Here is a 16,907-nt window from a genome sequence, read left to right on the forward strand (position 1 = left end):
TCGTATGGAGTTGGGAAGGAATTTTTTTCCCCAATGTGGAGCTTGGTGTTTGCCACATGGGATTTTTTTTGCCTTCCTCTGGATCAACATGTCCGGCTATGGGTTGAACTAGATGGACTTAGTCTTCCTTCAACCTTAAAAACTATGTTACAATAGAAATCCATTTTTTTTATTTACATCTGTGGCTCAAGTTATTATTCACAGGTAAGGGGAGAAGGTAGCAGGGGATCATGTCTCATTGTTTGAACATTTAATCAATTTACATAGTTTGTATCCCACTGCTCTGCAGATCAACAAATTAGTTGGCCTAATACAATATGTAATTAGCATATTTAGCAAACAGTATTGTTCAATGACCCTGTGCAGCGATAACAGCACAATCAATTGTAGGAACTGATATAAGATGTAAACAACAGCCATTTATCAATTAACAAATATCAACTCAACCTAAAAGAGAAGTCAACATTCAGACTTATGACAAAAATCCATGTTTCTTGTCCCACCCGAAGAAAGAAACACAAATTCAAAAGTCAACGTAAACATAATAGTGAAAAAACCTGGGAGTCTGAACTGAAACATAAATTGATGTGCATGCAAAATGTAAATGCATGTTCACACAAGGCCACTAGACAGAGAAAAACCAAAGACAAGCAAAATACCCAAATAACTGGAAGTAAATGGATAAATCGCACAGTGCAAAAAAATATGATAAATAATAAAGGGTATTTAGTTAACATAATTTTGATCAAAATAATGTAAAAGCCATCCCGCCACGTCACAGCAACCCTTATGGGACAGTCCTAACTCTAATATTAAAACCTTACCATTTGTCAAGTGACATACATATGGATAAGGGCAGAGAGACTGAACCCCTAGTAGAAGCATAGACCTGAGAGGCAGAATGAACCTTTCAGCTCAGACAAAGGGCGGCCACACCCTTATATGCCCAATACATTGTAGTGCCCAGTACATTGCAGTGCCTGTACATTATAGTGTCCGTACATTGTAGTGCCTGTACATTGCAGTGCCCGTAAATTGTAGTGGTTGTACATTGTAGTGCCCAGTATACTTTAGTGCCCGTACATTGTAGTGGTTGTAAATAGTGCCCAGCTCATGCTTCTGGAGACATGGACTCTGTGAATTAGGTGGGCTCTCCTCTAAATTCCAAACACGTGGATGCTAAATGTGATTTAGGCACACTGTGGTGCTCAGAAGGGAAGGGGGTATATGGATTTGGAAGTGCAGAATTTGCTGGATTTCTTTTGGGGGGATGAGGAGCCATAGCACTTTCCCAGATCCTTTGCGCTACCAGTAACATGGAAGTCTCCTACATTTCCTTTTGCAGATGATGGACCTGAGTGGGACTTGCTTTTTTTGTGGATTGAGTTGAAGCATTTATTGAGAATATTTTGCATAATATTTGGGATCATATTTATCCTGCACTCTACACTGAGCACTAACATCAGGGTTTCCATCTAAACTCTGAATGACGTGATTAAGTTGAAACCCCCGAGGGATCCAGTCACTATAATGAGGTATTCAACTCAAAAAACCTTTAGATATGTAATCACTAGTAATGAGCGAACGTGCTCGCCACTCCTCGGTACTCCCCCAAGCATCTCACTGCTCGAGATGCTCGGCGCTCGGTGAGTATTTCTGGGTTGCTCGGCCGGAGCTCGGGTCTCCTCCCTGCATGTTTGGTGCTCTTTACAGAGCCAATGAACATGCAGGGATTGTCTGCCACTCACTGTAATGCCGTAGCCATGTTGGTTGTGGCATTACAGTGATTGGCTGGCCGCACAGCGTCATCAGGTTTATATCAGACCTGGCGCCGCTGTGCTTGTCACAGTCACTCTGGAATCAGGCCGAGTAGGGAGAGGTGCTGCTGAGCTAGGGAGAGATTTTGTTTAGAGCTGGTATAGGAATTCCACAACATATATATATATATATATATATATATATATATATATATATATATCCATCTGAACTAACAGTCCTTCTGAGGCTAATCCAGCTGCATATAATCAGTGCTAGGCAGACGGGCAGTGTATGTGGCAGACTACAGTGTATGATACAGCACAAGAGGGTCCATTAAACGTCCTGTTAGTATAGGTATTCCACAACATATATTATCTCCATCTGAACTAACAGTTCTATATATCTCCATCTGAACTAACAGTTCTTCTGAGGACTAATCCAGCTGCATATATTCAGTGGTGAAGGTGATAGCAGGAGTTAGGCAGGCAGTGTATGTGGCAGACTGCAGTATATAATACAGCACAAGAAGCTCTATTCCAGTTCTATCTGCTGCTGATGTTACAGATATTTCTACAAATAGCCCAAGGGGCCAGGGATAATTATTTTGTTTTATTTTAATCCTGATTATTTGCTTAAAAAGCAATCCAGAGAACACCATTTTTTATCCATTTGCTTGTTGCCACTGCAGAATAAAGCCAGATCCTTTCCATATTTTAGCGGTAAAAATCTAGAAATTTGTAGCAAGCATGGAAAATATTGACCTCCATTTAAATTTTGTTGCAGTGTGATAGTGAAGTTATTGACACCAGGTTGCTGTGAAAAATGGTAACCTACAGTCCAGCTATTTAAAACTGTGGTTTTCCATCACACGTATCTCATATAGGTTTTCTCCAAATTCAGCCATTTGCAGTGAACGTGGAACATATTGTCTTCCATTTAAAGTGGGCTAGGCGCATGGCAAGGGACGGGGAAGTGGATGTGATGGTGATGGTGCATGCTGGTCCCACACTTGGACACGCCGAAGAGCTGTTCACTTTTCCATTTATAGATTTCGGCCTCTTACCCGGTCCACTTGAAGTGGGGCAAGAGGAGATCGCAAGTAGCGATGCCCAAATATTTGAGCAGCCATGGTCACACGAAGGCGACGGTGGGGAACTGTCACAAGAGGTGGATGATGATGAGACACAATTGCCAAAAAGTCAGGAGGAGAACCAGGGTGCGGAACTGGAAGATAAAGTGGTGGACAATGAAGGCACTGACCCAACCTGGCAAGATGACATGCAGAGCGAGGACAGCAGCACACAGGGGGAGGAAGGCGTAGCACCACAACAGGCAAGAACAAGCAGTGTGGTGGCCACAGACAGAAGGCAGGCAACCGTTTCCCGTAACATCAACCTGATGGATAGTTGCCAGTAGGACTACTAGGTCTTCCCGAGTCTGGTTGTTTTTTAAAGACTCTGCCGATAACCCCAAAAAGGCCATTTGCACCACCTGCCAGGCTAGCATCAGCAGGGGTAGCAAAACTAGCAGTCTGACCACCAACAGCATGATCAGGCACATGGCAGCAAAGCACCAGACTAAGTGGGCCGGACCCCAGGGTCCAGCAACAGTGTCTGCAGGTGACACCACTGCCTGTTCCGCTGTTGTGCGTGCACGCCAATGCCCTGCCCATGGCGCATGCCAAGATGCCTCCCGCCCTGCACCTGTCGTTGAACACTCTCAACTAGCACCATCAGGAAGCATGTCCACGTTCTTGTCCCAGCGCACCGTTCAGTTGTCCATACCCCAGTCCTTGGAACACAAGCGCAAATATACATCTACCGCCCCGCAGGCCACACTACTAAATTCCCACATTTCGTGACTGCTTGCGCTCGAAATGTTGCCTTTTAGGCTGGTGGAGATGGAAGCTTTCCGCAACCTGATGGCGGCGGATGTCCCCCGGTACTCTGTCCCCAGCCGTCACTATTTCTCTCGGTGTGCCATCCCTGCATTACACAAGCACATGTCCCACAACATTAGCCATGCCCTCAACAATGCAGTTACTGGGAAAGTCCACCTAACCAAGGACACGTGGACCTGTGCTTGTGGGCAGGGACATTAAATCTCGCTGGCGGCACACTGGGTTAACATAGTAGAAGCCAGGACCCAGTCGGACCTTGGGACGGAACACGTCCTCACAACGCCGAGGATTGCAGGCCCTTGGTCAATCAGGGTTGCCCCCACATTCTACAGCTCCTGCACCTCCTTCTCTTCAGCATCCATCTCCGAAATGATCACATCAGTCGCAAGCTGGAATCACTGCAGCACTGCCTCGGCCAAGCGGCAACAGGCTGTGCTGAAGCTAATATGCTTAGGTGACAAACCACACAATGCTGAAGAGTTGTGGACAGCTCTGAAAGAGCAGGCAGATCAGTGGCTGACACCACTGACCTTACAAGCAGGCATGGTTGTGTGTGACAATGGACAGAATCTGGTGGTGGCTCTGAGGTGAGGCAAGCTCACACACGTACCATGCCTGGCCCATGTGCTTAACCTCGTGCTTCAGCAGCATTTGCAGCTTCAGGCTCACCCATTGGTGTGTGATGACCCCACACGCTGGAACTCTAGATTGCAGATGTTGGGAAGGATTTGTGAGCAGAAGAGGGCAGTTGTTGACTACCTGCATCAACAAGGCCATCAGAATTCAGGCCAGACTCGACACATAAGACCTCAGGAGTGGACATGGATGTCAGACATCTGTACCATCCTCCAAAACTCTGAGGACTCCACCAAGATGTTGAGCAACGATAATTAGCGTCACCATCCCGCTTCTCTGTCTTCTGAAACGCTCTCTGCTCTCAATTAAAAAGGATGCATTGCAGGCGGAGCATGATGAGATGGAGCAAGGAACCAAACAGGGTGATTACACAGCCCAGCCTCATCTTATCCCAACGTGGATTGGGTGACAATGAGGAAGAGGAGGAGGAGGAGGAAGAAGAATAGGAGCTAGTTTCCTGTGCTATAGAAGGTACTACCTGCACAAATGTCATACTGTCTGTTCAGCGTCGATGGCCAGAGGACAGAGAGGAGGAGGAAGAGGAGGAGGATGAGGAGGAGAGCATGGTCAGTCATCCTCTTGGTGAGGACACGGAAGTTTTGCCTCTTTGCTGTCTAGCACACATGGCTGAGTTTATGTTACACTGCGTTTCCCGTGACCCTCGCGTTGTCCAAATTTTGGGTGACAGTCATTACTGTTTGGTGTGGCTTGTAGACCCACACTACAGGGAGAACTTTGTCTTCCCTTGCAGGATAGGCCTAATAAAATGGTGCAGTTCGAGAAGGCCCTTGTTTGCAGAATTATTAAAAAAATTCCCATTTGAAAACGCTGGTGGCAGAAGTCCCAGTTCGTTTGACAACCAAGGAGTACAGGCAAGAGAGCCACAAATGCAATCCAGCAGAGGCAGAGGAACACTGTCAAAGTTCTGGGACAGTTTTTTCAGACCCTCCCATCGCACAGGCCCTGAGATGCAGGGTACTCTCAGAAGGAGTGCAAAGTTTGGGAAGATAGCGAGGGAGTAGCTTGCCAATTGTACCAACGTCCACCGTGATTCTTCTGTGCCTTTTAATTATTGGGTATCCAAGCTGGACACGTGGCATGAACTGGCTCTCTACGCCTTGGAGGTCCTGGCCTGCCCTGCCGCCAGAGTTTCATCAGAGCGGGTTTTTAGTGCTGCTGGTGGAATTATAAGCGATAGGCGCATCCGCCAGTCAACTGAAAATGCTGACAAGCTGACTCTTATAAAAATGAACAAGGGCTGGATTGGGCCAGACTTCTCAACACCACCGAATGATAGCAGTGTAACAAACTCAAATCCTGTGTCTTTATTTGGGAGGTGTATTTCCATGCACTTTTTCACACCCATACATGGGTATACGCTTCCTGATTTTGGCTATTTGCTCTTGTCCTCCTCCTTCTCCGCATCCTCATCCTCCACCACCATATCACCAACATATGTACCATATCAACATATTTATGTCTCTTGCAAGGGGCATTGGAGTTCCTCCAAATTTTTGGCAGTCGTTGCTTCACTGCATAGGCAAACTCTATGGGAGACCCAATTCCTGATAATGGGAACATTATTTTTAAGAGGCTCTCTGACATCTACGTCTCTTGCAAGACAAGCTGTGGATTGGCTCGTACCGTCCCTGGCCACATTCATTTGTCCATGTGTTTGTGGTTAGGCGGTCCTTCCCAGTAATTGCACTGGGGAGGGCAGGGGTTATGTTGTGGGACCCGTGCTTGTGGAAGGCGGAGACGACACCTGGACAAATAGTGGCGGCTGGGGACCGAGTATGGACACCCGGCCGCCGCCATGAGGTTGTGAAAAGCTTCCGTGTCCATGAGCCTAAAAGGCCATATTTCAACTGCAAGCAGCTGTAAAAAATTTGGCATTGTAATATTGCAGCCAGTGGGTAGGTGGGTGGCTGGCTGCATACTTGTGCTTGCATTCCAAGGAATGGGGTAGGGACAACTGAACGCTGCAGTGGGACAAGGACGTGGACGATGATTGTTGCAAGTCTGCAATGACAGGTGCATGGCGGGAGGCATCTTCACATGCGCCAAGGATCACTTATGATGGGCACACTTTTAGGCAGTGACCTGGGAGTCAGAGATGCTTCCAGAGGTCTTCCCCATGCTGTTCCCATGTCTTTTCAGCACTGTATGCATGTGTCTGATGATGTGTCACACACCACATGGCCAGATAAGGTTGTAAAATGTTAAAATGACATTTACCAGTGAATGCATTTGTCTTGGTTGAAAGCAATGCAAAAGTGCAAAAACGCATCAAAAACGCTACGTGTGAACATAGCCCAAGGTGTGGAGGAGTATTTTTGGTTTTGGTTATTTATTTTGCCTTATATACAAGTCATTACCCTGGAAAGGATGTTCCTTAACATATTTCCCAGGAAAATCTATTTTGGTTTTGTTTTTGTATGTTTTATTGTGAGTCTGTAAAAGTGGCGTAATACCTCTGACAACGTTGTTGACAGCAGTGACCTGGGAGTCAGAAATGCTTCCAGGGGTCCTCCCCATGCTGTTCCCATGTCATTTGAGCACTGTTACCATCAATTTCCACAATTTTTAGGCCCTCTGCAGACCGCCGGGGGGAGCCGCCTGAAAAATGCTGGAGTTTCCCATAGACTTACATTGGGCTCGTTGCTCGGACCGGGCATCAGACTATTCCAATGTGCTCGACCCGAGCATCGAGCACCCGAGCATTTTAGTGCTTGCTCATCACTAGTAATCACCGGTCGAAAAAGAGTATAGATAAAACATATAAAGTTAAATATCTTATTGAATCCAAAAAATAACATACAGTGGGGGAAATAAATATTTGATCCCTTGCTGTTGTTGTAAGTTTGCGCACTGACAAAGACATGAACAGTCTATAATTTTAAGCGAAGGTTAATTTTAACATTGAGAGATAGAATATCCAAGAAAAATCAAGAAAATCGCATTGTATAAATTATATAAATTTATTTGCATTTTGCAGTGAGAAATAAGTATTTGATCTCCTACAAACCATAATGAGTTCTGGCTCCTACAACTCGTTACCTGCATTAAAGACTGCTGTCTTACATAGTCACCTGTATAAAAGACTCCTGTCCACAGACTCAATTAATCAGTCAGACTCTAACCTCTACAACATGGGCAAGACCAAAGAGCTTTCTTACGATGTCAGGGATAAGATCTTAGACCTGCACAAAGCTGGAATGGGCTACAGAACCATAAGTAAGACGCTGGGTGAGAAGGAGACAACTGTTGGTGCAACTGAAAATGGAAGAAATACAAAATGACTGTCAATCGACATAGATAAAGCATATAAAGTTAATTATCTTATTGAATCCAAAAAATAACATACAGTGGGGGAAATAAATATTTGATCCCTTGCTGTTGTTGTAAGTTTGCGCACTGACAAAGACATGAACAGTCTATAATTTTAAGCGAAGGTTAATTTTAACATTGAGAGATAGAATATCCCCCCAAAAAATCAAGAAAATCACATTGTATAAATTAGATACATTTATTTCCATTTTGCAGTGAGAAATAAGTATTTGATCCCTCTGGCAAACAACACTTAATACTTGGTGGTAAAACCCTTGATGGCAGCACAGCAGTCAGACGCTTTTTGTAGTTATTGATGAGGGTTGTGCACATGTCAGGAGGAGTTTTGGTCCACTCCTCTTTGCAGATTATCTCTAAATCATTCAGATTTTGAGGCTATCGCTTGGCAACTCGGAGCTTCAACTCCCTCCATAAGTTTTCTATGGGATTAAGGTCTGGAGACTGGCTAGGCCACTCCATGACCTTACTGTGCTTCTTTTTGAGCCACTCCTTTGTAACCTTGGCTGTATGTTTTGGGTCATTATCTTGCTGGAAGACCCAGTCACGACCCATTTTTAATGTCCTGGCGGAGGGAAGGAGGTTGTCACTCAGGATTTTACGGTACATGGTTCCAGGCATTCTCCCATTGATGCGGTGAAGTAGTCCTGTGCCCTTAGCAGAGAAACACCCCTAAAACATAATGTTTCCACCTCCATGCTTGACAGTGGGGATGGTGTTCTTTGGGTCATAGGCAGTATTTCTCTTCTTCCAAACACGGCGAGTTGAGTTAATGCCAAAGAGCTCAATTTTGTCTCATCTGACCACAGCACTCTCTCTCAATAACTCACAGAATCATCCATTGGTAGTGTTCATTGGTAGACTTCAGATGGGCCTGCACATGTGCCTTCTTGAGCAGGGGGACCTTGCAGGCACTGCGGGATTTTAAACCTTTAAGGCGTAATGTGTTACCAATGATTTTCTTGGTGACTGTGGTCCCAGCTGCCTTGAGATCATAAGCAAGTTCCCCCCGTGTAGTTTTAGGCTGATCTCTCACTTTCTCATGATCAAGGATACCCCACAAGGTGAGATTTTGCATGGTGCCCTAGATCGATGTCGATTGACAGTCATTTTGTATTTCTGCCATTTTCAGTTGCACCAACAGTTGTCTCCTTCTCACCCAGCATCTTACTTATGGTTTTGTAGCCCATTCCAGCTTTGTGTAAGTCTAAGATCTTATCCCTGACATCGTAAGAAAGCTCTTTGGTCTTGCCCATGTTGTAGAGGTTAGAGTCTGACTGATTAATTGAGTCTGTGGACAGGAGTCTTTTATACAGGTGACTATGTAAGACAGCTGTCTTTAATGCAGGTAACGAGTTGTAGGAGCCAGAACTCATTATGGTTTGTAGGGGATCAAATACTTATTTCTCACTGCAAAATGCAAATAAATTTATATAATTTAAACAATGCGATTTTCTTGATTTTTCTTGGATATTCTATCTCTCAATGTTAAAATTAACCCACGCTTAAAATTATAGACTGTTCATGTCTTTGTCAGTGGGCAAACGTACAAAAACAGCAAGGGATCAAATACTTATTTCCCCACTGTATACAAATAAAAATAAACAGGAGAACACTTAAAAAGCGAATCAGGGAGTCATTACACCAGTATGGCGTAAAGTGTATATATATACACACTAGTAATTGAACCCATTCTACGCCCGGGTGGCGAACATTTTTATTGATAAATGGTCTCCCATCCTGGTCCATGTTCCCCCATCCTGGTCCCCCATCCTGTCATGTGCTACCCCCATCCTGCGCCTCCATCTTCTTTTATGCTGCCCCCATCTTCTTTTGTGCTGCCCCCATCCTGTCATGTGCTGTCCCCATCCTGCGCCCCCATCCTGTCATGTGCTTCCCCCATCCTGCGCCCCCTTCCTGTCATGTGCTGCCCCCATCCTGGTCCCCCATCCTGTCATGTGCTTCCCCCATCCTGCGGCCCCATCCTGTCATGTGCTTCCCCCATTCTGTCATGTGCTTCCCCCATCCTGCGCCCCCATTCTCTTTTGTGCTGCCCCCATCCTGCTCCCCCATCCTGTCATGTGCTGCCCCCATCACGCTCCCCCATCCTGTCATGTGCTGCCCCCATCCTGCTCCCCCATCCTGTCATGGGCTGCTCCCATCCTGCGCCCCCATCCTGTCATGTGCTCCCATCCTGCGCCCCCATCCTGTCATGTGCTGCTCCCATCCTGCGCCCCCATCCTGTCATGTGCTGCCCCCATCCTGCGCCCCCATCCTGTCATGTGCTGTCCCCATCCTGCGCCCCCATCCTGTCATGTGCTGTCCCCATCCTGCTCCCCCATCCTGTCATGTGCTGCCCCCATCCTGCTCCCCCATCCTGTCATGTGCTGTCCCCATCCTGCTCCCCCATCCTGTCGCCCCATCCTGCTATGTGCTTCCCCCATTATGCACCCCCATGCTGTCAGGTGCTGCCCCCATCCATACAAAAAAAAATACCCTCCTACTCACCTTTTCCCCTCTCCCTTGCAGCGCATTCTCGATCTCCGGCGAGTCTGGAGGAGAAGTGTGGCGCTGGAGTTCGTGCATGAGCATAGTGCGATCTTTGGGTCATGCCGTAAAGAGGAAATGGCTGGGAGTTGGGACCCGGACCTGTCCCTGCCACACTAGGGGAGCCCTGACTTTCCCTTATCTCAGGGGTACCTCTGAAGATGAGGAGGCCCGAGCCGCCAGCGTCTCCCTAATGTAACATACCTGGCGGCGTCCTTGCATGGTGGTCCATCTCCCACTGTGCAAGAGCGCGCACTTGATCTCCAGTCCAGAATGTCTCTCTGGCTTCCCTCCATGCTGTCTGTTTGTGTCTGTTTCTGCTGCTTAAGGGCGGCGCCCGATCACTTCCTGCTTTTTGTACCTGCTGTGGGTCACACCCCTTGTGCGTCCTCAGCCTATTGCTGTCTGTCACCTGGTATATAGCTCAGCTGCTCCCATCTATCCCTGCCTGAGCATAGTGTTTCATTCAGTGTGTGCTTTCACTCTGAAGGTGCCAGGTCCCGTTCTTTGTCTCCTGCCTTGCGGTATCAGTTCCCGTGTCTGAACTGAGTCCTGTCTGTGTACTCTTGCCTGCTGCCTTTCCTGGAGGCTGTATTTCCAGGCCTGTCTGAACACGCTCCTAGCCTGTTCCTCCCGCCTTCTAGGGGCCGATTACCTAGATCCGTTCCTGTATCTTGTCTGTCCTGTCTGAACACGCTCCTTGCCTGTTCGTCCTGCCTCTCTGGGGGCCGATTACCCAGACCTGCTCCTGTGTCCCGCTCCTGTGTCGGTCTCCTCCGTACACTCAGTTCCAGTCTGTACTCTCTCCTATCTTTCATCTGTCTTTTCTCTATGTCCGTTCCTTTCCTTTTTCTGCAGAGTCTGAACTCGTACCTAACTCCTGCCTGTTGTCTCTGTACTCCCGTTTGTGAGTTTGTGGTCCACTCGCTACTTCACTGCAAGTACCCTGTGGGTGTCTGGCTCTGCCTTTCCCTTCCTGTCTGTTCCGTGTGAACAGAGCCCTGTCCCCCCTACTCAGCCTTGCCTGCTCTGACTCCTTTGCTCACCGCTCCGGCGGTTCTAGTCTGCTCTGACTCCTTTGCTCACCGCTCCGGCGGTTCTAGTCTGCTCTGACTCCTTTGCTCACCGCTCCGGCGGTTCTAGTCTGCTCTGACTCCTTTGCTTACCGCTCCGGCGGTTCTAGCCTGCTCTGACTCCTTGCTCGCTGCTCCGGCAGCCTTGCTCCGCTCTGACCCTTTTGCTCGCTGCTCCGGCAGTCTCGCTCCACTCTTGCTCACCGCTCCAGGCGGCCTCGTCCTGCTTTACTCTTGCTCACTGCTCCAGCAGTCTCGCTCAGCTCTGATCCTTTGTTCACCGCTCCTGGCGGCCTTGTCCTGCTCTACTCTTGCTCACCGCTACAGGTGGCCTTGTCCTGCCCTGTTCTCGCTCACCTCTCTGGGCGGCCTCACTCTGCTGTGTTTGTCCGCCACATCTGTGGTTCTGTTCCTGAGTCCCAGTGTGTACTGGGTCCTATCCCGCCAGTGTCCCTACCTGCTAGTGCCTCCCTGTCTGCACTCTAGCTGTGCTTGCCTGTACCCCTCTGCCTGTATTGTTCCTGAGTCCCAGTGTGTACTGGGTCCTATCCCGCCTGTGTTCCTACCTGCTAGTGCCTCCCTGTCTGCACTCTAGCTGTGCTTGCCTGTACCCCCCTGCCTGCATACCCGCCTTCCTGCATACCAGTCGTGCCTGCCTATACCCACCAGTCTGTGTGCCAGCCTACCAGTCTGTTCCTGTATTCCCCTGTGTGGGTCAACAGCTGTGTCCGGGGTCTGTCCTGGAGTAGCACCTGGTCCCTCTGCTCGGTTCCTCCTTGGTGCACTGGCGTCGTATGCCGTCGTGCGACCCTGGTCGGATCGGGTGAATACCTAGTTAAGCCCCTCCAGGCATTCACTCTCCGGCACGGTCCAGTGGAATCACTACAATCACACGCACACGCCGCTCAGCCCGGGCGTGTGCATAACACCTAACTCCTGCATAGGCCCTGTCAGTGACCCCCTCTCTCCCCAGGGAGGAAGACAGTACAAATAGAATGATACTGTAACAAGACAGGGGAAATACATAGAAAGCTCACCAAAAAATACACTCACAGCCACAAAGGAAAACACAGGGAACAAGTAGGTGGGAAAACTAAATGGGAATGAGGAAAGAAAAACACACAGCCAAACAGCAAGCAGCAATCCCAAGGTCGACCTCCAATTACTCCAGACAACAGACTCCTTCTCCTCACTCCAGGTTATACAGAAAAAACTGAACACCAACATCAACTGAAGGGGCATGTGACTATTTATAGGGTGGAGCAAGAGATCACACCCCCCTCAGCTGACCAATCAACACACCAAGCTTAGCAAGGAAAACTGACATTAACCCCTGATTGCCCAAAAGAAAAAACAGCATTTAAACAACAGAAATGACAGGGCCATCACGAATCATTTAATACTTTGTGACGGTACCCTCTCTTCTACAAGTGGCCCCAGGACACTCAAGACCAGATTTATCCGGCAAATGACATGCAGAAGTGACACTACGAATGCTGCAGGTCACTTCAGCAATCACATGTTTCTCATAGTCATCATACACTAATGAAGGGGGAAGATTCGCAGACTCTGAAGACCCAACTAATCGCCTAAGCGATGTCCTGTGGAAAACATTATTGCATGGTATCACCAAGGGTAACTCCACCAGAAAGGTCTTAGGGCTGAGTATGGTCGAAATTCTATATGGATCAATCTCCCGAGAACCTTGAGACCCTGATGAATACCTTCACTTGATACTCCTAGTGGACATCCATACGTGATCATTCACACACAGGTCTGGACCTGAACGTTTATTACCACACACTCGACTGGGAGTAGATGGATCTCCCCTTGAAGGACCGACAAAGGAGGAGTTTCCCTCTATCAGAGAACTCTTACCCACAGGAAGACTTCTGGCGACTCCTACCACCACATGGTCACACCTCCCAGGGGGGACCCCACAGTCTGCCTTTAACCAGGGGTATGGGAAGAGACTCACCCCTAATTTATGGTTGCACTTTTGCCACCCTCACCAGAGAATTGGTAGAATTCCTCAGGATGGCAGAATTAGTGGTAGCCTGGCAGTTTTTACCACAAAAATTGCCCCAACTGACAACCCTACTGGACAGCCAATCAATGACCGGGTTGTGTTTTTTCATCCAGGAAAAACCCAAGACAATGGGCGCAGGCAGACCCTCAAACACATAGCACAACATGAACTCACTATGGTTAGAACTAGTGTTGAGCGAGTATGTTCTATTAACCCTTTCGCCGAGTATGCTCGGGCCGAGCTCCGAGTATTTACAGCTGCTTGGTGATAAGGTTGAATCGCTCCCCATGATTTGCAACTGTTTGACAGTTTTATTACATGTGAGGAATATCTATTTCTTACACATTCCTCACATGTAATAAAGCTGTCAAACAGTCGCAAATCATGCACAGGGGAGCGATTCAACCTTATCACCAAGCAGCTGTAAATACTCGGAGCTCGGCCCGAGCATACTTGGAACAGAACATACTCGCTCAACCCTAGTTTGAACCCATGCGCAAGTTCACACCATGAACCACATGTATCGGACTCTTCTGGCTGAGAGGAGCTGAGTCAATGGCAAAGACTGGCATAGGACTCGCCAAAGCCTTAGATGTTAGACTCATAGTCTGAGCAAAGTGAGATTCAACCAAATTGACTTCAGCCCCACTGTCCACAAAAACCCGGATGGTCTCCATCTTCCCTCCAACAACAATCTCTCTCCTGGAATGGAAAATGCTGACTGGTTAATGGAGGAAATGTATACACCCTGATCATCTCCCTCCAAACTTATCAGTGCGACTTTTGTGATGTAGTAAAAGCCTTGGCACAAACCGGACAGACGTTAATATAATGGTCCGAGTGAATAAACTGACTCCTCAGAGCAGGGTCATTCCACTGAGTGTCAGTGGCCCATCTCCGGAACTCCGAGCAAAACTCATCCACCGACCGTAGGGACGGAGAATCGGTCGGCAGAAAGAAAGCCCATGACTGGGGATTCCCCCCCAAGAAGGGAGACCACAATCCCCACCAGTTGTTCCTCACTCTCAGAGGAATGAGGGCGAAGCCTGAAATAAAATTTACAGGCTTGCTTGAACATCAAAAATGTATCCCTCTCTCCATGGAATTTATCGGGGAGAGAGATCTTGGGTTCAGGTTGAGCCTGGGCATGAGCCATGACCCAAAACCCAGAAATAAGCTGAAGCTCTTGCACCGCCTGAGATCTTAACTCAGCCACTCATCCTTACAGCAATCCCAAGTTAAACCTCCAACTACTTCAGACAACAGACTCCTTCTCCTCACTCCAGGTTATGCAGAAAAAACTGAACACCAACATCAACTGAAGGGGCATGTGACTAATTATAGGGTGGAGCAAGAGATCACCCCCCCCTCAGCTGAACAATCAACACACCAAGCATAGCAAGGAAAACTGACATTAACCCCTGATTGCCCAAGGAAAAAACAGCATTTAAACAGCAAAAATGACAGGGCCATCACGAATCATTTAATACTTCGTGACACTCCTGCGCCATTTTGTTGAAGACAAATTTGCACACTGCAAATATATGTGTGTTTAGCTTAGGTGCTACTCAAAACAACAATAATGTTCACATTGACATGATTCCATACACAAATAAGTAGATTATTGTATTTGCATATCTCTATATCCAGGAATGGGCCCTTTAATAGAAATGGCAGTTAACGAATAGATAATTAATAGAACTTTCTACAATAAATTTAATTTAAAGTGCAAGTGCTCAGCAGCAGAACGTTATTTAACATACAGTGCCTACAAGTAGTATTCAACCCCCTGCAGATTTAGCTGGTTTGATAAGATGCAAATAAGTTAGAGCCTTCAAACTGCAAACGAGAGTAGGTTTTATGAACAGAAGCATAAATCTTACAAACCAAAAAGTTATGTTGCTCAGTTGAATTTTATTAAATTTTAAACATAAAAGTGTGGGTCAATTATTATACAACCCCTATGTTTAATATTTTGTGGAATAACCCTTGTTTGCAATTACAGCTAATAATCGTCTTTTATAAGACCTGATCAGGCCGGCACAGGTCTGTGGAGTTATCTTGGCCCACTCCTCCATGCAGATCTTCTCCAAGTTATCTAGGTTCTTTGGGTGTCTCATGTGGACTTTATTCTTGAGCTCCTTCCACAAGTTTTCAATTGGGTTAAGGTCAGGAGACTGACTAGGCCACTCCAACACCTTGACTTTTTCCCTCTTGAACCAGGCCTTGGTTTTCTTGGCTGTGTGCTTTGGGTCGTTGTCTTGTTGGAAGATGAAATTACGACCCATCTTAAGATCCTTGATGGAGGAGCGGATATTCTTGGCCAAAATCTCCAGGTTGGCTGTCCTATCCATCTTCCCATGGATGCGGACCAGATGGCCAGGCCCCTTGGCTGAGAAACAACCCCACAGCATGATGCTGCCACCACCATGCTTGACTGTAGGGATGGTATTCTTGGGGACGTATGCAGTGCCATCCAGTCTCCAAACGTCACGTGTGTGGTTGGCACCAAAGATCTCGATCTTGGTCTCATCAGACCATAGAACCTTGAACCAGTCTGTCTCAGAGTCCTCCAAGTGATCATGAGCAAACTGTAGACGAGCCTTGACATGACGCTTTGAAAGTAAAGGTACCTTACGGGCTCGTCTGGAACGGAGACCATTGCGGTGGAGTACGTTACTTATGGTATTGACTGAAACCAATGTCCCCACTGCCATGAGATCTTCCCGGAGCTCCTTCCTTGTTGTCCTTGGGTTAGCCTTGACTCTTCGGACAAGCCTGGCCTCGGCACGGGAGGACACTTTCAAAGGTTGTCCTGGCCGTGGAAGGCTAACAGTAGTTCCATAAGCCTTCCACTTACGGATGATGCTCCCAACAGTGGAGACAGGTAGGCCCAACTCCTTGTAAAGGGTTTTGTACCCCTTGCCAGCCTTGTGACCCTCCACGATCTTGTCTCTGATGGCCTTGGAATGCTCCTTTGTCTTTCCCATGTTGACCATGTCTGAGTGCTGTTCACAAGTTTGGGGAGGGTCTTAAATAGTCAGAAAAGGCTGGCAAAAGAGATCTTTAATCCACACATGTGAAGCTCATTATTCTTGGTGCCTGAACTACTTCTTAATACTTTAGGGCAGTGGTCCCCAACCTTTTTTGCACCAGGGACCGGCTTGAAGCAAGATCATTTTTCCATGGCCCAGCAAGGAGGGGGTGGGGTGGGCGGGGCTTTGGTCATATGGGGGCGGGGTAATGGAGGGATTTGGAGTTTAGTGCATACTTATCATATAGTGTAGACCAGGTCCCCGCCAGGAGCTATGCCAGGAGCCCCACATAATGTGCTGTGCCAGGAGCCGCATCACTGAGGCCCCATCACGCCCTGCAGCAGGACAGGGCAGCTGTTCTGACAGCTGCTGTTCAGCTGCATTTACTTCATCCCAGGGGCGGACACAGACTGTAGTGGGCCCCTGTGCAAGAAATTTTTGGGGGCCCCCCCCGCCCTTCATAAGGCAACAAAGTTATGTAAACATAACCCCCCCATGTGCATCTCTCACCCCCCCATGTGCAGCTCACCCCCGTGCATCTCTCATCCCCCTCCGTGCATCTCTCATCCCCCTCCGTGCAT

At 47.7% G+C, this 16,907-nt stretch overlaps 1 protein-coding gene across 6 annotated transcripts in view; it reads right to left on the minus strand.

The window, feature by feature from the left end:
• Positions 1 to 16,907, minus strand: part of LOC141169838 (killer cell lectin-like receptor subfamily G member 1) — a 240,318-nt gene that overhangs the window by 199,258 nt on the left and 24,153 nt on the right. The window contains exon 1 of one of the 6 annotated variants that reach the window (XM_073655128.1): positions 10,394 to 10,436. The exons of the other annotated variants lie outside the window; for them this stretch is intronic. Coding sequence (XP_073511229.1) covers positions 10,394 to 10,421 — 28 coding nt within the window. The 5' untranslated portion in view covers positions 10,422 to 10,436. Of the gene's footprint in view, positions 1 to 10,393; positions 10,437 to 16,907 lie in introns of those variants that run through there. 6 annotated transcript variants of the gene reach the window in all.

The sequence above is a fragment of the Phyllobates terribilis genome, unplaced genomic scaffold (assembly GCF_046119375.1).
Source record: "Phyllobates terribilis strain yellow unplaced genomic scaffold, ASM4611937v1 Scaffold_1__5_contigs__length_1240528914, whole genome shotgun sequence".
NCBI classification, from domain to species: Eukaryota; Metazoa; Chordata; class Amphibia; order Anura; family Dendrobatidae; genus Phyllobates; species Phyllobates terribilis.